This window comes from Crocodylus porosus, unplaced genomic scaffold (genome assembly GCF_001723895.1).
Source record: "Crocodylus porosus isolate Cpor-Errol unplaced genomic scaffold, CroPor_comp1, whole genome shotgun sequence".
In the NCBI taxonomy this organism is placed as follows: domain Eukaryota; kingdom Metazoa; phylum Chordata; order Crocodylia; family Crocodylidae; genus Crocodylus; species Crocodylus porosus.
In genome coordinates this window covers 156,965,743-156,989,124 of record NW_017728886.1, presented here as the reverse complement: position 1 = coordinate 156,989,124, position 23,382 = coordinate 156,965,743, and the positions used below count along the sequence as shown (strand labels likewise).

The window sequence follows — 23,382 nt, the reverse complement described above, 5'->3', positions numbered from 1 at the left end:
TCTGTATAAACATTGAAAATGGCACAATTCTGAAGTTTCCAGCTTTCTCTAAGATACCTAGCATTCTCACATGCTTTTAATTTTTAATGGCAAACTACATCCTTGGCTGAAACCATGAAGCTCCTGAAATTACTTATAGCTCTGCAAAAATGTGGATGCATCCCTTCTGAAAACTAATAAAAGTTATATTCTTTTCCCTCTTACTACTCACTCTCACATTTTTGAAAGCTTCTTATGCACATACATGAATGAAAACCCAAAAATGAAACCCAAAAGCTGCCATAATTGCAGAGATAAGGACAGGTTTGTGTTACAAAGGCAGTAGATAGGTATATATGAGGGGACACTGAAAGCCCAGACTGGAAAGTACAGTCAAAGTTTCCCCAAAGGAAAATCCCAGCCAGGGAAAGTTTAGAAACCAAATGATCTCACCCACCAGAAGCAAATGAAGTTTCAGTTTCCTTTTCCATATTTTGCTTTGTTGCTTTTTGTTTGTTTTGTTTTGAGAAAGCAAGCTTACATAAGTCCATGGGCCAGATTGGTCTGCTTGCTCCCATCAGTGCCAGATCCAGTGCCCATTCTGGGGTTCATACTGTGTGCGGTGCACATCCCAGAAAGGCTGGGGCAGACATCATGTGCATTCTGGATCCTGGAGTGGCCAGGGTGGGCACCACGTATGGTATGGATCGGGGAGAGACTGGAATGGGCGCCACACTACATACTGGTCTGAGACTATACCACATGTGGAAACTACTTCAATCAGTTTGGATGGGGTGCCTTTGGACGTGTGTCCTGGGCCCTGCCCATGAGGTCGTTCCAGGTCAATTCAGAACCAGGGGCAGCACCAGGGGCTGGTATCTGGGCTCCACAGGCTAGATCTGGTCCATGGGCCTTATGTTTGATACTCCCATTTTAAGTCATGCTGGCTAATATTTTTCGTAACTATTTTGTTGGTCAAAATGTGTTAGTTAACACAGTTTATAAAAGTTTTTTTTCCCTTATGTAGCCATGGGCTGAGTGGGAAGATTCTTCTCCCCAGGAATAAGCAACAGGAAAGGATCTCAGACTAGATTCTAGCTCTTCTCCTTTTAATAACTACATACTATGATTGACAACAAAAAGCCTTTTGAGAAGAGACACAAAAATCATTAGGCATTATGATCCTCTAGGTTACCCTGTAGGTCACCTTCTCCTACATGTTCTTCATCTAGGAAGGTAATTAAGGTGGGACATAATAGTTAGCAGTCTTCAAATATCAGAAAGCCTGCCATAATGAAGACAGAGACTGATTTCTCCCTCACTGCAGCAGGCAGGACATGTAACAAAATGGTTTGGGTGAAAAATGGCTGCCTGATTGTACTCAATGATTCCTTACTTGATTTCTTCTCCTGAAAATTAATTGCAGAACAGTACAGATGTTCCTGAGATCTGATCTACAACCATGCAGTGTGATTGCAGATCAAGTACCAGTTTTACAAACCTTCGCCTGTGCTAGGAGTCTGATGTAAATAATTAGGGGTAGCGGGGAAAGGTTGGGAGGAGCTAGCAGGTCCACAGGGGTTGGGGCTGGCTGGATCAAAGAGGCTTGTGGGTTGGCGGGGGGGGGAAGGTCCAAGAGGCATTTGACAGGAACCTTGGTACAGTTTGGCACTTAGATTGACCTAACTAGGGATCTATCTGTAAGGTTCACATGTTGGTGAAGTAAGTTAGGTCAGGTGGCCATTTTTTGCATGACCTAACCTTCTAAATTTCTATGTGTAATTATTGCACATACCCAAAGTAGGTTTAGGTTGGATGTCAGGAAAAACTTTTTTATGGTTAGAACAGTAAGGCAGTGAAACAGAAATTCCCAGGGAAGTTGTAGCATCTCCTTCATTGGAGTTTTTTAAGAAGAGTTTGGGTAAGTATTGGTCAGGAAGGATTTAGGAACAGCAATGCTTGTAGTATGCTGTGAAGAGCAACAGCTGGAAACCAGGAGGTTTACCATAACTCATTCCTCAGAGACCATGAGAAGAGCTCTGTAGCTCAGAGCAGGTGAAAATTGAAGAGGAACCAGGCTCGGCAGCAAGAGGATGAAGCAGAACTCCACAACCAGTCTGGTTATAAAAGAAGATTAAAGGCACCAGGATAAGTTTATGGAAAGGACAGGATGATAGAAAAGGGATTTTTAGTTCTCTAGTAATGGTGTGTGATGCATGGAGTTGTTTTCCAGTACCCAGACTACAGTGCAGAGTGAGGGTTGTTTGGTTTTTCTCATGTTTTGGGGCATTGCTAGTTGTCACACAGGGCCAGGGAAGCATAGTCTCCCCCTTCCTGTTGCTAAAGCTTTTCAGGGGAGTTTTGGGTTGCTGGTTTTTTGTGTGGGGGGGGTTCCTTCCTCAGAAGCATTATGTGATGGCCATAGCCCAAGCTGGGGATTTTGATAGGGATGTACTTCTGTTCCTGCTGTGACCTAAAAGTCCCAGAGGTTTCTGGCTAAACAGCCTAGCTCCTCTGGTCAGGGTAAGACTGATCACCTGGGATCAGGAAGGAATTTTACCCCACAGTCAGATTGGCAAGGACTGTGAGTGCTTTTGACTTCTTTGTAGCAAGGGACATGATCTTCTTCCTTGGATTTTTTTACTGTATTTAACAAGCTACTTTTTGTCCTGGCAGTGGCAGGATACTGACAGTTCCCTCATTCTCCTGCTTTACCTGTGACAAATTATTATTTTAACGTTTCAGACCTTATGCCTGGTAGTTGTGTGTGATGGTTGCTCCTGAAGTTATAGAATATATTAGACATACACTTTTCTAGGATGCCTTAGGGAAGAATGATCCTGACATAAGCAGGGGGTTGAACTAGATGATCTCTTGAAGTCCCTTCTGATCCTACTTTTCTATGACTCTGATTCTACAATCCACCATGTAGAGCAGACTCACAAAACTACATTATCTAGTCTCCCTTTCTGGACTAGAAACCGCATTGTACTACATGTTCACCTTGATATGGTTTGACCAGGCACAGTCCATAAATCACTAATCATTCCTGATAATCTTGTCTGCAGCAGCATAGATTAAGTTAGAACAAGTTATTTGATTTAGTAAGTGGACAGAAATAGCCCAAACCATTTACAAAAAGTAAGAAGTCAGCATCTTACAAAGTTCCATGATTCATAAAATGTTTATTTGAACTTCCTCAAAAAACTTCCATGGGGAGGGCTTGCACAGCTTGTAAGCAATGACATTTTTTGTCTGAAAGTTAGAGAGCATGTCAAAATGAATCTGATGCCAGAAACTTTAACTTGTCTCTGCAGGGAAATTTTACCAATCTAATTATAAATCTATTAAACCAATTAATATACCAATTTTTATATTTATACCGCTATAGTTGTATAACTTCTCCTGAGCTTTGAATACAATATGAACAAAACCATACAAAGGTACCCTTTCTGTGGCATATGAATGTGCACAGGCAAAATTGTACTAGCATAATAACAGCAGTGTACTTGACGCCAGTTAAGCTGGTAAAATTTTGTGTAGACAAGCCCTTAAAGACAGAGCATAGAGTCATAAAAGTTACAGAAGATTAAAGGAGCCAGAATAAGTTTATGGAAAGGATAGGATGATAGAAAAAGGATTGTTAACTCTCCAGTTACAGTGTGTGATGCACGGAGTTGTTTGTCTGGTGTCAAAACCTGGGGGCTTACTAATGGGTTCTGAAATGCCATTGAACATGGTTTATTCTTGGCTGCACTTGCATTCAATTCCATCTGCTGCCTGCTCAGCAGCAACTGTGGCTGACACACATTGTCAGCAATGGCCAGTTTTGTTGTCTGTTGAGCTCAGCGGCAGAGAGAAGCAGGGGAGGAAGCCCTGTCTGCTAAAGGAAAAGTGGGAGAGCCCTAACAAGCTGAAGAGGTGGAGCCTGCATAATCTACCCAGGGGTTTTCTCTGTGAGGAGTGGATTTCAGGGGGATTCCCCAGCTGTCCCTTTCCTGGGGTGTTTGCTCAGTGGTAGAAGTAGCAGCTGCCTCCTTCTGCTCACACAAGTCCTCCTACAAAGAGCAAACTTTGCGCTCCTCTTCGATTCAAGCCAGCAGCCAGCCATGCCTTCAGTATACTACACCCAGCTTGTCATCCTAAGCAATGGTAAATGGAAAGCTTTTCATTTTTGATTCTTACTTTTCTCAGCAATTTTTATAGGGCGCTCTTTGGGAAACCAAGAATGTTTAGATTAATCTTTTACAATGTGTGTACTTGTGTCTTACAGTTTGGTGTTTGATTCATGGGGCTCCCCAGGCACTTTCAGAGATTGTGGTGACATGTGGTGAAGAAGCACTGCTGCCCTGTCAAGCTCCTCAGGATCTCCAAGTCACCTACACAGCTGTGTCCTGGCAAAAAGTAAGTCGATGCTACTGGGACTTGTGTAGACTTGGAGAAGTAGCTCTGCTTTTTCTCCTGTCATATGTGGTTTTCTTTATGCCAGAACAGTGGAGAAATGGAGTTAGCAGGTATTACCTACAATAGTTTGACTCAGATAAGTTGGATCCTCATTCATTGCTTTTCTGAAGCTCTCTGCTTACCTGCTTTCAGATGTCCTCAGTTCCCACTGCATCAAAATTCAGAGGGTGCCCACCTTCTTATCCTATAGCAGTGATTCTCAACCCTGGGTGGGGGGTAGGGGTGGGTCTTCAGATCTTTTCAAGGGTGCCACAGTGTGCCACATAATGTTAACCCTGATAGGTTTACAAACTTGATTCACAAGATAAACCCAGAGATTTCAAATGGAAATCCATAGTTGTGGTCTTTCTGAGTTCTTTGCAACTGAAAAAAATGCTCTATTATATTTTTGCAAGCAGAAAAACAGAGTGAAAACTTAGAGCTAGCATTATCCAAAATGTGCCGTGAGTCTATCCAGGGGTGCCATGAGTGTAAAAAGATTGAGAACCACTGTCCTACATCCTACTGCTTCACCTCCTGCTCATCAGTCTTTAAGACTGCTCCCTTTGCTATACTCTTGTACTGACGTTTTAACTTCAGAACCCAGTGACATTGCTGTAAAACGGGGATTGACTTTTACTTAAACAATAACGCCTAAGTTAGTATTTGCTGTTCTTTAGAAGGGGTATGTTTTGGGAGAGATTGAGTAAAGGTCTGAGTTATCACTCTGTTTAGTTAAGAAAAAGTTTCCCTTAGACTCCCTGCTTCAGTGTTGCTCTTTTTAAAATATAAGGATTCTGCTTTTAAGTGTGGGTTAAAAAAATATTATTTCAGGATGGTTTAGACAGGAATTCCTATAAACCTTCTGTGAACAGGGGCTTGAACTAGATATCCTCCTTCCAACCCTATTTTTCATATGATTCTTACCAACCTACTTGGAGGGCTACTAAGAACAAATAGATCAATTAATTGATTAATAATATACTTTGAAGATGAAATTGTTACAGAAACAAAGGCAGCATTGTCCAATGGTTAGAGGGGCAACTTACTTTCTGTGTGACATTATTTGGCCTCAGTTTCCTTATTGGTTAATTGGGAGAAAGTCCTAATAATTCACTGTGGTAAACTTTTTTGCTATGTAAATGCTTTTGATTCACGTGCATGTCCTACATTTAGTCTGAGGTTCTGTGGTTGGAACAGCTCTATTTTAAGGTGGTTACCATAATAAACATCTATATACATACATAACTTGGCCAGAATTACTCACTTCTTCTTTGCTATCCCATCACTATCCTAATATTGTTTCCCTTAGAGGGTGGGTTGAATAGGAATGATTGCTGGAAAAAGAGGACCTTGGCAGGGGGTTGGACTTGATGATCTGCTTAGGTCCCTACCAACTATGAAACTATGAATTTTGTGGGTTTGGACAGTTTTCCAGTGAACACAAGATAAGCCTGTTTCTTTTTTGCCATCTGATTTCAAAGACTGGATAAACTTGCATTTTACAGATAAATATTGACTAATTAACTAACACCCCATGCCTCCTCCTGTGCCTGTGCATGTCATGGAGGCTCTAAAAGGCAAAAGTACAATTTTTCAGGAGTCTTTTTGTAGGCAATCCATTTGAAACAGGTCACATGGACCTTGAGAAAGTGAACAAGGGCAGGCTGTTAGTGGGTGAGAACAGGTAGTGGCGTAGGCCAGGCTTCTGCAAATTCTTCACCCAACTGGCATAGGAAAGCAGCAGAAGTTAAAAAAAGCTCCAGATAAGACATTCAGGGGTGGACACAAGGGGGAGTTGGGGCAGCGTGTCCCTCTTCCACTGTGTAGCACAGTGAGCTTTCCTACCTGCATCAGCCAGCAAGCGAAACTGTGGGGGGTGGACAGGGAACAAGTACAGGAAGTGGGGTGGCACCCACTGCCACACTGCTGTCCATGGCTGAGCCTGGCTTTCCACACAGCCACTCCCTACAGCCCCTTGCTGGAGCAGGGCAGGAGTTGTCCTGGGGCTCCCACAAGCCCCAGGTCAGCCAGGGATGTGTGGGTCTGCCTTCCTGTACCTGCTGTCTGCCTGGCCCCTCCCCCAGTTTGTCCCATCTGCTTGGGGGTTCCACTCCCCCCCCCCATGGTCTGAGCTGCAGTGCTGGTTGTATCTGTCATACCCCTCCATGTCTAAATATTAGATATGCCTATGAAGATGCTGTACCACTTCCCTGTCTTTAGGCAAAAACCTTAGGGTTTAGGACAGGTTTAGGGGATCAGTCATGATCAGTGAAGTACCTGGAAGCAGGGTCCTGCAGGAAGCATATTCTCCAGAGTCCAGAGGGAGTTGGTGGGGCCAGACATCAGAGTCAAGAACAATCATGGTGGCGGAAGAATTCTTGGGAAACATTTTAGGTCTGATTTGCTTTTGTCCTATGGCTCTTTACACTTCTATGGGGGTGCAGTGAGGCTGTAAACCCAGAAGCCCAGGTACTTGATGAACTGTTTGTGTACAAGCGTTCCTGGATGGCAACATTGCAACCTTTCTTTGCAATGTCGTGATAGGGAGGTGTGTTGGAGGCAGAGCCTTGGGGCCAGAGCTTCTCCCCTGCCCTGTCCTTCTCATCCTTTCCCTTTACTGTTCCCTCTCCCTTTACTTTTCTTTTTAGTTTATCCCCTCCTCACTGAACCCACCTTAAAAAAAACCCAAAGCCATTCCCCTCTCCTTCCCCAACTGTGGTAATAACATATCTCTTCACACTACTTGTATGTCCTGCTCTGATCCACCTCTCTTTATCAGCTTGGTCTATTCAGACTACATCTTTTATAATGGCTGTGAATGTCTGGTACTCTGTTTGTACAGTGCCTGCACCATTCTTGGATAGGCATTACCATAGTAAACGTGATTAATAATAATAAAAGCTCATGCCATGGTTTTCAGGAAACAACACAGCCAAGTGAATGTTATAGCTAACTTACATGCCTATTTTTACTTCAGAGTCTAATCATAGGGGTATGGGCTTACTCTGCTACTGTGCATGAGTTATGCATGCAGAAGAGAATGGGTTCTTTAGTCACTTAGGTTCAGGTAAGAATGCGGCAAAATACTTACAGCTCTTAGGATGTCTCTGTCCTTTCTTCCACTTGGTTAACTGAGTGTCACTCTCACCATTCATGATAAGGGGGAATCAAACAAACAAACAAACAAACCAACCAGAAAGAGGCAACCAAATATAGAATTAATCCGTTATAAAAAAAAAAGAAGCTTCCAAAGGATTAATCAATAAACACCACATACAGCTCCCAAAGGGCTAATTAAAAAGTAATTCCAACAAATGGCATGAAATTTCAGCCTGTAAAGTTCAAACAGCTGCTACGCTTAATCTTTTGTATGAGGTCACCTTGAAGTGTGCAGTAAATGTGAGCAATTAACCTGTGGCTTCTGCTGCTTTTTTTTTTTTAATGATGATGATGTGACAGTGCAGTGCATTCAACTGTTTGTGCAGAAATAATGCTTGGATAATACATCCCTAGGATATAATTGCCATTTCCTGACAATGTCAGGGCCTGTTTTAAAAGATGGCAGCTTAAAATATTAGGGTCTTATCTGAAAAAAAATAAACAACTGTCCCTCCCCAGTCTTTAAAAGCATCATGTGTCAATCTAGCATTACTATTTTAATGTAAAAATCAAGCGAGGATAATATGGCAGCACTTAAGGGGTCAAAGTACAGCTTCAGGGCTGGGTCCATACACTGACGCCGCCAGAGGTGTGATCTTGAACCCTCCTTTGGACTTGTGCTGCAGGCTGCCCCCTGGTTAAATAGTGGTCTGCTCACTCAGGCTAGGGACTCAAAAGCAGTCAAATGTGATGCAAGCCACAACTCACCTTTGTGGCTAGGGACAGACATTCAAAAAGCCTGAACCTGAATTGATTCCATCTTTGCAGGTTAGTCCAACCTGGCTAGGTTAAATCAGTTTTGTAACCAGACAGACATCCCAGAAATGCAGGCACATGCGTACAGTGGCTCAGGCTAGAAGCCGGGGGGTTCTAGAGCAGCTCTCCCTTCCCTTCCACAGAGCTGAGCTCTGGTGGCCAGGCCCTGGTAGGACACTATGATCCAATCAGGTTTATCTCAAACCAGTTTCAGCCATTTTCAAACTGGTTCATGTGCACTGACCATCTGTTCTGTTACAGGTTTAAACCAGTTTCTGATCACTGCATGTAATTTCTGTCCCTATCCTGTGTGTCCTCAGTAGTAGATACCAGCATGGCGTAATCATGCTAGCCGGATGGACTGTTAGGCTTGGGAAAACCTTGACTTTGACTAAGCACTACAACTTTCTCAGGCTGCAAACAACTATACTTGTGGATAATTCAGCACACAGGTGATCACACTGAAGCCACAAAGTTATACAGGTGCACGAGCAAAAGGTGCATCAGCGCCTGTGTCAATTATCTCAAGTAGAACTGTTTTTATTCAGATATTTGAGAAAGTGGAGCCTACTGGGCTGAACACAAGTTTGAATGGCAATAGTGGTTATGCTCTGTTCCTGGCTGTGTTACCAAGCATTGTGAAGTCTTCAGCAAGGTACTGAGAGCAAACTTTTCATAACAGAAGTGTCCAAAGTTGAGTAATTACAGAAGTGTTATTTAGTCTTTCTGGGATGCTAAGCACCCCTACGTCCTGTAAAGTCACTGGGAAATTATCATGTTCGCTATCTGAACGTTATGTCACAGTACCTGAGTGCCTTACTTGAACTGAGTGCAGAAATGAAGTTCCTTGTTTCTGTGTTCCATCTCTTAAACAGAACTGTGAATAATAAAACTTAACTAACTTGCCTTGTTGGGCTGTTGAGGACTTGGTAGCTGCTATTTATACAGTAAGTTGAAAATATAAAATATGTTGTAACAATTAAGACCTGTTACCTATTAAATTAATTTTAAACAGGATTTCAATACATGCAAATTTGAATCTAGTGGGTGTTTGGATATCTCCTTTATTAGTGCTTCACCTGTGAAAAGCCTGATCTAAAAACCACTTTTGGTGAGGAGGAGAAAAGCTCATTTTTCAGTGGAAAAAGAATCCAAATCTGTAGCACTCCCACAGAAATGAAGCAAAAGAAAAGCAAGATCTGTGCATTTCAGTATGCTTAGATTCTTTCAGAAGCAAAACGCTTGGATAAAAATGAGCAAAACAGGCATCTGATAACAAATCTGATTTGGTATTCTCTGATCTGTGTACCTAAAACACACAGGGCAAATGCTATCTCCATTTATGACCAGCTAGATCTGGTCAAAAAATCTTTGTCAGGTTTTAAAAGAACAAACAAAAAATGGGAAATACCTATTTGACCAATTTGTGTGTGTGCTTAAAATCACGTTTTTGGTAGAAAAATACATTCTCATATTATCCTTTCTTTTTCTTCTGGAAGAGGGAGGGAAAGAAATGAGCAACCAGGGTCCATCCCTCCTCCCCAACCACCAATAAAAATGTTTCAGTCTCTAAAAATGAAAGATTTAATGGGAAAAAATGAAGGGAATCACACCTTGTCACCATCACCATAATCAACAGCAACAACGATCCTTTTTCAAAATGTACTTTCTTTTACTCACCACCTTCTCACTTCATACTCAACAGCTGATTGTGCCAATTTGGGCATGGCCCTAGGATTGCAGAGGAGACACTGAGCTTTCTCAGCCTTTGGGACCACCAGGATACATTATGTATCTTTGAAAAGGCACTGGAGTACAGAGAGGTTATGTTCTCAACATCCTACTTGCTCCATGTTGCTTAGTGTTTGATTGTGGGAAGAGCAGTGGCCTCACCTCCTATCTGCCCCCCTGCCTGATCACAGGGAGTAGGAATAGAGGGTGCCTGTAGATGTGCAGGGAGGCTACAATTACAGTGCATCAGAGTAGACTGGACTGAGTCTCCTGGAGCGTGCTAATTAGTGTACTTCAGCAGCCTCTACATCTCATGTATCAGTGTCACCATGCTTCAAAATGGCAGCAGGGGTGCTTTAACTAAAGCTAGTTCAACAAGCTATAGTTAAAGTGCCCATGCTGCCATTTTGAAGTGTGGGGACACTGATACATGAGATGCTGTAATTAAAGCACAGGGATGCTGATACATAAGATGCTCTAATTAAAGCAACCTCCCCACCACCCTTGGAACATATGTAAAAATTCCCAGAGATACTCCTGACCTGAAATGCTGTACGGGATAATCCTAGTTTATCTTCCTCACCCTCCCTCCCTATACACATGATGCCATTCTGAGGCCCAGTCATATAGATTCTGCACAAGTACAATAGGGAGCAGAAAACCTTGTAACACTTAGACCTCACAAAATAAATTTACTGTGGGGTTAGTGACAGGTGTAAATTCAGGTCCGTCTAAGCCTTCTCTTCATTAAAGATTTGATCCTACAATAGGCAGAGCTCTTAAGAATCCTAGCATGTACTTATGTGCTTTGCTGGTTGAGGATCACTGAGCCAAATTCTATGAGTCTTTCTTACACCAGGTAGCAATTTGAAAGTAATGGGGGTACTCATAGGGTAAGGGACACTAACCAAGAGTAAGTTGTAGGGAAAGAGATAGATCCTGGTTCAAATTAGATAAACCCTAGCAACACTACTACTACTCTCCTGCTAATGCATCTCAGGCCTGAATCAGAAAGGCCTTTTCCCTTTGCACTCGGTCCTTGGCCTCTTCACTGCAGCAGTCCTTAAGAAAACTAGTTAGTGCCAAGGGTCTAGGAAGGCACGAAAAGCTTGTCTCTCGGGTAGTCTCAGTCCAGTTTCAGCTCATTCTACACTGGCCACCAGACACTTAAAATTCTACCAACTTGGTATATGAAAATCAATGCCTCATGGTAATATACATGTTTTACATCAAGAAAAACAATCTGAAAGTCATACATTCAATAAACTTGTCTTATTGCTGGCAATTTTTTAAATTAAATCATTTTTATAATTATCCTACCCTCAGAAAAAACAATGTTAATGTTAATACATTCCACCTTCATTCTGACATCAGCCTTGGAGCTGTACCATTTTGCATGTAATAAAAGGTTGTTTTTATGATGGATGGGGATTATATCGGCAGTTTAATGTAGCTAGGAGCCACAGTAGTCGTAGCTGAAGGGAAGTGCTATGAAAAAAGCCATTTGATGAGACTGGAGAGAGTATGTTAATTGAATAGCCATTTTTTTCATACACATTTAATAAAATTAAGTTTTAATTGATTATTTCTGCCAAAGCACAGTGAGTTGTATGCACAGCCGCTACATTGGGGTGAATTTCATTTATGGCGGGTGTCTGATCATTTATGTAAAACAACTTATTTGCTAACCCCCACCTCAATTTTCCACCTGTGATCTAGAAAGCAATTCTTGTTTTGGTTGGCTAAAGGAGACATACTTGTAGAAAATGAATTTAAAAAATGTGGAACCACGGTTACTTTCCCTTTACTTGAAAGGGATATTTGTCCAGTCAAAGAGCAACAACACATGCAACCCAGAAAGTCAGTGAAAACCACATAACTTTTCATTGTAAACTGTTTACAGAACACCTTGCAAACAAAACTAGAGCTATCTGTAGATATTATTCTGCATATAACTTTGAATTGTGGATGATTTGGGAATATCAATTTTAAAAGCAAAAAAAGAGAGGCAACATTAATCTAGTAAATTATGGTATTATAAATTACTAACCCAACCTATTAGCCACAAAGTACTCTAAGAAACTCATTAAGTTGGAGCAGAGTTTTTCTAGTATAGTTTCCTTTCTCCCTTATATCCAGAAGGGTAAAAAGCCCTGGCTTTTACTTTCTGTTAAACTAGTCTGAACTGATAATTTCAGGAAAATAATGGAGCCAGTTGGGGCTTGCATCAGTGGAAGGAAATAAAAATTTGCTTTTGTGTATTATTTTAAAAAGGTAAGACACTTTTCAGAACTTAGGACTCCATAGCCTTGTTTCAAAACAGTTTAAAATACAGCTCTGGCTAAGCAGTGCTTCACATGGTAGGATACAGCCAATTCTGTTAAAAAAGAAATGAATGAAAAAACTTCCCCTGCCCCATTTAGTCTACAATAGTGGTTTTCAAACTTTTTTTTATTTGCAGACCCCTAAAACATTTTGAATGGAGGTGTTGGACCCCTTTGGAAATTTTAAATGGAGGTGTGGACCCCTTTGAATTGTCAGCATGGGCATTCACACTTTTGATTGTTCATAGTCATCTTTCACATACCCCTGAGACAGTCTGTGAGATCCATGGACCACAGGATGAAAACCACTGGTCTAGAACATGATAAGGTGATTTTAGGAGAATAGCTATTGACCAATGTAGACAGAGACTAAAAGGCCCTGGTCTACAATGATTTTCAAAAGAGAAATTATAGTCAATCAGTTTTGTATGTGTGTTTTGGAGAGGAACAACCTTCCATTTTTTAAAATCCATTAACAATGAAGTGGGCTGATTCAACAGTTTTTACCTTCTATCTGTTTTCCCATACTGGAAAAAAATAGAAACTGGCCATTCAATTATATTTTCTTAAGGTCTGCATTTGGAAAAAAAAAAGGCTCATTTGCTTCATTGGTGAAGGCCCATATGTTGATTGCCTCTTGCTTCTCTATTTTAGCAGCATTTTCTCCCCTCATTGCCGTCAAGGTGATGGAAAACAACAGAGTAAGCCCTCTGGCTGGTTTCTGAAAAGTTGGAAGCCTGTCAAAAATGTCGCCACAGGCCAATGTAAATGTGACAATAAAAATAAACTCAAATTTCTTTTGTTGTTTAATTTTTTTTAATGGATTATTTTATGCAGACAGGAGAATGCTGCCTGCAGGTGCCTGTTTCCCAGAAAAAAAAATTGCTTCAGTAATTTTCAGCAGCCAGAATGATAATAAGTCCATTTTTATGTAAATAGGCTTCAAATGATGTATTTCTACAGGTTCCAACATGATTCATGATCTGTCTTTTGAATTTGGTAGAGGGTTTACAAGAAAAATAGTTATAAAGCCCATGTCCCTTTCATGCATCCAATTTATTATCAGGAGGATGCATGGCATCTTTGTCAACATGCCCCCTCTATCCTGGGACAGAAATGAAACAAATCAAGGCAGAAAACATTTGGAGGCTGATTAAAGAAGAACAGGATGGTCCAGAAATGTGTGGACTGTAGACACATACAGTGTTCTGAATGGACACCCACTGAGCTTGGGTAGAATTAATTAGGTTAAACTCATTGCATCCACTTTGTGCTCTGCAGTGTGGCATCACCTGGAGAAGCCTTGGCATGAATTAGCACTGGATTGTCAAGGGAACTTGAGCTGCTAAATGATCTGTCTAGCAAGAGTCTGCCAAGTATTCACAGGAGACAGCAAACTAAGTGGCATTTTGGTGATTTTAATTAGATTTGGGAGAATAAGAAGTTGGTGCTAACATAGACATGTGTTGAAGAGCCAGCATGACTACTGCCGTGATTCCAAATATTTCTCTATCTTTAATGACTGTGGACTATGTAGCGAGACCACTATGCAAACCTTTAAATGCCTTCAGATATTTCCTGGTAAGGATACAATTTAGGAAGGAAGATTCAATGACATAATATGTGTATAATTATATTGTACCAATATTATATAATAATCACAACTAATGTTATTACTAGAATAATACTCACTATAATGATCATAAATGTGATTATAATAATTTAGACACATGCATATACATATATAAAGAGTGCAGTGAAAATGAATTTCAGCACCCAATAAGAGAATTGCTTGTGAAAGATGTGTCCAAACATGATATATTTTACGTGGTAGCTATATTGTAGCCGTATTGGTGTAGAGGGCCATATATTTTATGTAAAATTTCTAAAACTACCACCAGAGGTCTCTCTAACCTAAAAAATTCAGTGGGATTGCTCCACTGCTAAGGAGATCTCAGAGAAAATCAGACAGTATGAAACAAGTGTGATGGGCCCACACAAGAACCATTCATATGAAATGTTTTTCTCCCCAGCTGTAAAGGCTTGTATACAACAGGACCTTGGTTGTGGAAGAAAATTTAGAGTCGTTTTTTAAAATGTGTGTTATATATGAACCTCATGTTTTTCTTTGGTAAAAATAGACATGAAACAGGAGTTTGGTTTATCTCTTATGGCTGCTAATGTTACTACTTTGGAATTTCAGAGTCACATCTGACAACTGAGTATCTCAAAGAACTTTGGACCCAATAATTATTTCCACCACACAAACTCCCTAAGAGGTTATTGGCCCTCTTTTAGCAGCCATATAGCTGGGGGTGTATGCATGGGGCACCAGCCCTGGGCACTGATTTAGAGGGCGCTCCAGAATGTCATCCCCAAGGGATCCCATATGGTGTACTCCTCCTTCCTCAACTCTCTAGCCTGTCTGCCCAGGACACCAAAACTGCTAGTTAATGCCTCTGTCCTTAAAAGAGACACGGGAGGATTAAATCATTTACCCAAGTCTACATAGGAAGTTGGTGTCAGATCCAGAATGGAGTCTATGGATATTGTTTATTTCTCAGTTGTATCAGAGTTGTTAACATAATTTCACCCACCTCAGTGGAAGTGCTCCTAACATTACAGTGTGAGAGAGTGTTAAGGCATCTTGGATCTCGATTACAGTACTGTGCCTTAATCATAATCTGCTGTCAGTGAATCCAAAAATTGCACAACATGACAGACAAGAACTCAAATTATCTGGGCATTAAGCATAGTTTTTAAAAGCATTGTTATGACCCAATAACTCAGACCCTAGAGCAGTGATTCTCAACAAGCGTGCCATTAGCACTGTTAGGTGTGTAAATGCCTACACATGATTCACAGCATAAACCCAGAGATTTCCAATAGGGATCCAAAGTGTCAAAGTATCTGACCTATTGTAGTCTGAGTTCACTGCAACACAAGAATTGCTCTATTATTTTTCTGTATTCAACAAACAAGTGAAAGCTAAGAGGTGGTACTTCCTGAGGGGTGCTTCAAGTCTAATGAAGTTGAGAACCACTGCCTTAGAATTTGTAATCTATGGGTATGATGTCCAGGATGGTCCAATTAATTGCATTATGGACAATTTTGCATTTAAATAGAGAGGCACGGCCAAACCATTTATGTGGTAGAAATCAACTCTTCATTCCTTAGATCAGAGTGGACCTGAGTTGGGTCCCTCTCCTGAAAGTGGACAGCCCCTGATTACCCTATATACCACTATGTGAGAAGGTAAAGGCCTTAAACCCTGCGAGGGGGAGCAGATCCTGTCAGCTATGCAGGAGAAAAGAACAGTAAGGGGAAGCTGAGTTAATCAGGGGAAGGATGTGCCTTCTCCTCTCCTCTTGCTGATTAAAACAGAAAAACATCTAGCGGCTGTTTCCCTCTACTCTGCTTTGTGTTTTGCAAATAAATTAAAGAAACCCAGGGTATCCAAAGAAAAATACCCTGGAGCTTAATATTCGTTTCCTGTCTAGTGAAACTGCCCATGCTAGCGCCTCACCCATTGTTATAACTGGTATGAAGGGGCCAGAGCAACAGGGAGTATCAGGCCCATGTTGTTTTTTGAACATCTGTGCATGTTCCATGTGCACACCCTTCTAAAGGAGCCCAGACCCCGTCAGCCTAAATATCAGTGTATTAGTTTAATTATAATTACTTGTTCTCTGATGCAGGAATCGTAAATATAAAAATAAACGTCAAGGTACAGCCCAAAAAAATGTCAGCAAGCAAAGATATAGGTTAGATTAGTTATAAGCTTGACTGAAAAACCAAGGCTGGTGCTGAAAGGTAACAGACTCTGGCACTGATAGTTCCCAGAGGAACTGAATTCATCAGTTAGAGACCATGCACCAAGAGTGACCTGCCTTAGTCCCCAGGAGTGAACTTCAAGGGATCTATCTATCTATCTAGCTAACTTTTTAGCAATTCCAAATTAATTGTCATTTCCAGGGTATCCTGCAGAGCCATGTTAGAAACTGTTTCTGGAAATACATTCACTCAGAACTCTGGCAGTCTCTCAGTAGAGCCAGGAACGATGCATCTCTCAGCTGTAACTCACAATGATGTCTGTAAATTGTTCTGAGTTATGTTACCCCAGAACAGACAGAAGTCCACTATTGGTTCCAGGGGGAAAGGGAATCTAGCTGGGGCTGGGAACCTACAGCCAGGTTCCCATAGCAATTACCAGGCTGTCTGCCAGTGCTCCTGGTTTTCAGAATGGGAGCGGGGAAAGACAGTGGAGCGAGCTTCTTCTTGGACCCCCCCAGCCGGTGCTGAAGGGTGGAGTGCATAAATTGGACCTCCTCCTCACCTTGGCAGGGGTGGAGGGGGGACTTTAATACACCCAGCCCACCCCACCCTCCGTGGAGGCTTAAAAACCCCCCAGATTGAACTCCCTTCCTCCCCTCCCTTTCTGAAAACATCTACAGGTTGAGAGCTCCGCAGACACAAGTTTCAGAAGATGCTACATTTTGAAATGACTTTATCTGATATCTCCTTATGCAATGAGGAGTAAGATTTTCACCCAACTGGCCATTTTTGAAGCTGTTTGTAGCCCTACACTTGTGTTTAGTCACAGCTATAAACTGTTTTATGTGGCCTGATCAGGCAAAAATGGTCACTTCTGTTTGCGTCCTGAGTGTTCTGGTTACAGTTACTAAATACATAGGAAATAAGTAGTAAACATGTAAATTAAATGTAAGTAGACATGAAGAAATGCAGAAGTGAATATTGCTTCTAAAGTGCAGCAAAACTCGCTCACATCCTTTATGCAACATAGAATCATGGTATAATGGAAAAATATGGCTGGTAGGTACCTCAGGAAGTCATCTAGTCCAACTCCCCCTCAACTCAAGGCAGGATCATTTCAGTCTAAACCATCTCATCCAAATTTTAGTTTTACCGGCTCTTAAAAACTTCCAGTGATGGAGATTCCACATTCTCCCTTGGCAATCTGGAAAATAAAGTCCAAAGAAGAAACATCTGTACATCTGTTACAATAATGAGTCAAGGACAAAAATAAATACACTTTCCCTTAGAGACAAGTTGTGTTTTAAAAGGTCATTTTCATTAATACTGGCATAGGAAAAATTCCTGTACCATGTGGGATGTCTGGCATGGAAGGTGATTTTACTGCAAAGAAGGTTAATCTCCATTGCTGCCCCCCACTCAGGTTCCTCACAGGTTCTGTAGGAGGGAGCAGATTTAATTCCCATCAGAGCTTCACTGATGTTCTGCCATCAGGAGGCAGCTGGAGGAGGTGATGTGTCAGTGCAATGGCAACACCTCTCTCTTGGTCAATACTACAACCTTGTTATAGAGTTCTGCTCTCCTACAGCTGCACAACACAAGAAAGGTTCACTTGCACCTCTTCTACTGGCTTCCTTGAAGAAGAATTCAGCCCACAGCCTTTTATTGCACTGTAGCTCCAATCACTACACATTCAGATTACATAGGTTAAAAAACCATATAGAATAGTTGCATGCACAAACATATTCTTAACCATTGGAAATGCTAATACATTGAATGAGGTTAACTTCATTATTTGGGGGCATAAAAATATTAGGATGTTTTGGCGCTATCTTTTTCTTCCACCATATTGTGCATTTTTTAAAACAAGTCTGCATTTGTATCAAATGTTTTTGACCTAAAGGTGAAGAGGACCAGACTGCTCACAGTAGACTTATGCTGGTGTTTTCCAGGTTGCTGAAAATTGTAAGGAGCTGACAGAAATGGTCCAGGACAATTGCATGCATGAAGTGAAATATTATGATCTCGTGCATCTTAATGAATCCTTGGAGATCTCCAATTATTCCTTGAGGATCAAAAACACTACCAGTCACAATAGTGGAATATATAAGTGTACTTTGCGGGAATCGACTGAAAAGCACAATGAAAGTGGCACAGTCTCACTCAAAATAACAGGTATGGTTGGGTCATTTGGCTACTGATTGGTTCCTATGACCTCTCAGTGGTTACAGGTGAACAGAAATACTGATTCATCTTTCACACACTTCATTTTATTTTGCTTTTCAGATTGCCCAGAAGATGAAAAATTTAAGAAATACAAAACAGAACTTTTATTGCTGACCTGCCTTGGGATTTTTTACTTACTGCTCATAATTTTTACCTGCGTAAGTCATTTTTGGCATCACCCTAACAAAATAACTCAGTTAGAAATGGGTTCCTATACCCAATTTCTGGCTAGTTTGCAATGCTTGATGTCCATGCCCTCCCCCACCTCCCCCAACCCCAAACCCTGATTGAACCCGAGGGGGGGGTGGGGGTGGAGGTCATGGGGCACAAAAGAATGCAAGCCTGACAAGAGATAAAGCACTTATTCACTTCATTCAGCCATCTGGCTCACAGCATGCTGCCCATGTTCTGCACCCAGACACTCATTTCTGCTCGAAGTTACATCAAATATAAATTCAGGGGAAGGCCATTAACATCAGTGGGTTATGTCAGGAAACAGTCACGTCTTTAGAAACAGAATTTGTCCAAGGCTGAGCAAGAGACCTCTGAGATCCCTTTTTCCTTATACTACATACCTTCTGCCTGATGCATTGTACGTTACTTAATGTACACACCCAGGACTTGATACTTTCTCACTAAAATCCACAAGATATTTCCTTTGTTCCGTATCTGTAAAACATGGGTGATCTCCTTTTAGAGGGAGGCCAAACAGATTAATATTTATCATTACATATCTATAAAGCATTTTGAAATATTGGCATGGTAAACAGTGAAGTGGAAAGGAGTGTTATAAACAAAGGTACTGAAAATAGTAGCTTTGGACTGGAATATGTGTTACAGCCCCTTCAAAGAACAATATAAAATCCACTTATTTGGCCTACTGAGATTTGCACAGTTCTTCCATGTATGAGTCTTCTTATAGAATGAAGGGAAAAAACCCACGCACAACACAAAAATACTATGTAATGTAAATTCCAGCTCCAAAGTCTGGCAGGAAGAGTAAGAGTCAGAGAACAATAGCTTTATCTGCACACTTAAACTCTAAACCCACAATATGTTTACACTGCTGTAAAAAAGGAGCAACGATACTATATATAATCCTGTAGTGGTGAAATTTATTTGAACCTGGAGAATTATTTTAGGAAAAATCAGGAGCAAAACTATACCAGGGTCAGTTACATCAGCGTACATGACAGCAATAGACACGGCTTATCTCAAGGTGGCTATTTACAGAAAGCAGCCAACTGTGTGTTCCCAGCCAGCTAGTGGCAAGGGATTGTAATAGCACTAACTGTACCTCAGGGAGCACTGTTCATCTCTCTCCCCTAGATCTTGGAATAGTTTACATTAGCATACAGAAGTGATGTCAAATACAGGAATCTGAGTGTATTGTGTGTCCAGGCACTTCATTTTGAAAGGTAATTGTGTGAAAGGTGGAAAGAAGAGACATTTTTAAGAAGCTAAATAGACAGGAATTTTGTTTGCCTTGTTAGTGCTGTCACCTCCTCTGGCATAAAAATAAGAGGTCTGTAGTCTATAACCTTGAGACAGAAAGTGCCTCAGGTTTTAGTACAGGACAGTGCGAGTTATATTTTTAAACAATGATTCTATTCCCTCCTATAAGAGATTTGGTTTTTTTACAAAGAACCTCTCAAGCCTCCACAGATTGTGTTTAAGTTTTCCTGACTACATTACTTTGGCTTTATTGTCTTCCTCATTGACAGATAAATCGTAAATGCTATCTGATTGGAGAATATCCAATTAGGTGTAGCTAAATGTAGATTCTGATATATCTTCAGGGAGCAATTAAACTTCGGTCTGTCTCTTTTTTAGATTGACAGTCTCTTCCAGTAATTTGTGCTGTTCAGAATAAAGTTTGACATGATAAATCTTGTAGGAATTTGTTAAAATGAAATTATGAAAGCAAGTATATCACTCATGAAAAAGTTGTCCCTGTTCTGCTCTGTGTCCTGGAAGTGCTCCATTCTACTAATAAGGACCCTTCATTTCCATATATAAAAGCTGTGCATCCCATTTGCTACACTGGAAGTTGTATGGCTAAAAAAAATCCAAGCCTTATCCTGGAGGTGATCATCCTTATGAAAAACTACATGAGATACTCCACAAGTATGGGAGTCCAATCTCAGAGACAATGAGTCATCTTTCATCAATGTTTAATACTGCCTTAATCTATGAAAAGAACTTTACTGTTTAATATGTCTGACAAGTTTTTATAAAAGTCTCATCATTCCTTTGTGTGTGCAACTCCCACTAAACACACTGGCAATTATGAGTGTGCACTGAAAGCAGGATAGGGGCTTTATTAAGATTTAAGGTTGATAATTTGATGAAAATATCTCAGACAGGACCTGGTATACAAGCCAGATGGAAGCAAGTCTGTTGAAACCTGATCGGATATGAAGCTCTTAGAGAGCTGGTCGGGTTCACACTGTCACTCTTCAGAAAGATCACCAATGTGAGACCCATTTAATCAACATTAAATTAAAAATAAGTTTCCCCCCTGGTATCCAGGTCTTCTTACCATATGAAATCTTTGGATTAGTGGGCAAGCAAGAGAAGGTGAATAATAATAAAAAAAACCCCTTTCCTTTGATTTGAGCCACTGTTTCATGGGAAATGAATGAAAAACACATTCTCATTAACTGGTTAGTGCTGTGAATTTCAAGTTTCTTAACACCTACTGTAATGTATAATTCCTGCTTTCAAATGAATTCAGAAAGGAAAAAAATTCTAATTATGCTTTTCTTTTTTTGGTTTTAGAAATGTCTAAGAAAAGAAAGCTTGTTTTCAGATTATCAGAAAGGAAGAAGAGGAAAGAAACACACACTTACCCTTGTCAGTGCACAAGAAATGATGACTTTCCAGCATTTAGACAGCAGCAACACTGGCAAAAATGGACTTAATTGGAGTTCTGTCTAAGTTGATGTTGTTAAGACACCGTGGGTTCATCAATAAACATGACATGAAGATGGATGGTTGGGCAATGTGGAGAGAACAAAAGCTAACACATTGCCTCTTCAGGAAAGCCTTGTCTGGGTGATCTGTCAGCTATCTGCTTGCGCTGGACAAGTCTTCGAAGAGCATTTTCATACACTACAATAATTCTTGAATTTAACATGACTAACAAATACCACTGCAGCTATACAACTATCTTGAAAGGCAACTATGTTAGCACATACTATTTCTTCAATCCATCAAAAGCTGTCTTGTTTGGAGTGAGGTGGCTATTCTTACCACATGAAGACTATACTATAGCAAGAATGTGGCAGCTTATATTTGGGGGATAGAGTTATTTACTGAACTAATACCTCTGCTCTTTCAAAATCGCACACAGCAGTTGCTGCTCTGTTTTCAGAGAATGAAACAGGTAGGACTTTTTCTACTCTGGACACCCAGTTACGATTCTTGATGTAAATAACTCTGTATAACATCGTCCTACATTTTCACCAGATCAGACCAGGTGTTTCTTAAATCTCCAAGGGACCCCTGAAAAACGTCAGAAAACAACCTGAAAATTTTTGCTTAGTGTGCAGACTGTCCTGCTACTGCAAGAGTAGCAGGAGTTCTATGCTAAAAATGGGACTAAAAAGTACCTTTAATTCAGAAACTGTTCATTTAAACACTGATACATAGTAATTGTTCTTTTTTCTCCCCCCAAAAAACCCGACCAGTGAAGCATCATGTGAAAGTCAAAGACGCTTAAAAATGGATGGTTTCATAAAATAAATGAAACCAAAATTTATCCTTGGTTTAAATCAATGGAATGATGCCAACGGTGCATAGAGCCTATGGCATGCAAAATCAGCCATCTGGTTCCTTAGAACATACTGAGTTGGCAAAGAGATCTTAGATGAGCTGGAACAATTGGGCTTCATGAGTATTCATGGTATAAGCTGTGTACAAGAAATAAGGATACTAGAAAAGCTAACTGTAGGTACCTGTCCCAAGGGAAGGAAGACTTGTCATGTTTAACCACAGACAACAAGAGACATTGCAAGCCTCAGCTGAAACAATCTGAGAGGGCAGACCCTTCCTCATTAGATACAAGTTAAAGGAGGAGGGTTTTAGAAGGACTTGAGCTGTTTGTACATGAGGAGAAGGTCTGTGGGATGAGTGACACATCATGGAAGATGTGCAATCACAACTGAAATAATTAAAAACATTTCGTAAGAAGCCAAATGGACTCATTGATGCAGCATGCTTTTTTTTGTTTGGGATTTTTTTCCCCGGAGGGTTGGTTTTGTTTTGTTTTGTAATTCTAGACTGTTTAAAGACAGAGATGTTTTATCTGTATATGAAGGGTTACTAGGAGGAAAACATAGTAGGCGCTCATCAGTGCCCCCTTTCAGCCTATTAAAGATTTGAGCTGAGTTAATTGGAAGAGATTCCTGTTCAGTTGGTGGTTGAAAGGACGGTCAGGGTGAATATAGTATTTATTTAGTATATTTGTTTTTTTATAATTGTTTTTTACCTATAAATGCTTGTACCGTATGTCAAATAAAAAATCAGAGTTAATTACCATGTGTATTCCTGTGTGTTATGTATGAAAAATAAAAATACCATATTAAATGCATATTATTTTAGAATGAACAGCATTACTTAATTGATTTAGATGCTTCACCCAGTCTGTTCTGTATGAGTTAAAGCAGGTATCTATAAAACAGATTGTCATCATTTATTTTTTGCATTTCCAAGTTGTTGCTATTAACAATAATAATCATTTAATTGTGTCTCAAAGTTCTACTTCAGTTAAAATACACATTTCCAGTTGTTGATAGATAACTTGTGTACTGCCTCATTTAGACCACCAAAACCAAGGACACCAATAACTGTAACATGAACATTTGGCAGGTAGTAGCAAGAACAGTACATGAATGTATACTGCTCCAATACCCTCCCTGGGCTCAGAACAAGTCTGGATGTAGTCAAGAATAGATACATAGATTTCTAGAGTCAGAAGAGAGCT

At 40.5% G+C, this 23,382-nt stretch overlaps 1 protein-coding gene and 1 long non-coding RNA gene across 2 annotated transcripts; one reads left to right on the top strand and one right to left on the bottom strand.

Moving 5' to 3' along the window:
* Positions 1-4,046: 4,046 nt before the first annotated feature.
* Positions 4,047-23,356, top strand: CD83 (CD83 molecule). Its single transcript, XM_019543683.1, has 5 exons — positions 4,047-4,131; positions 4,253-4,383; positions 18,122-18,344; positions 18,456-18,553; positions 21,177-23,356. Exons 1-5 carry the CDS (start codon positions 4,089-4,091, stop codon positions 21,333-21,335), a joined length of 654 nt encoding a protein of 217 aa, XP_019399228.1. The 5' UTR covers positions 4,047-4,088; the 3' UTR covers positions 21,336-23,356.
* On the bottom strand, positions 4,292-10,239 carry LOC109315796. Its single transcript, XR_002102620.1, has 5 exons — positions 10,021-10,239; positions 9,161-9,217; positions 7,517-7,566; positions 6,703-6,874; positions 4,292-4,373 (listed from the first exon to the last, which is right to left on the bottom strand). It is a non-coding gene; the product is annotated as an uncharacterized LOC109315796 (long non-coding RNA).
* Positions 23,357-23,382: the final 26 nt, after the last annotated feature.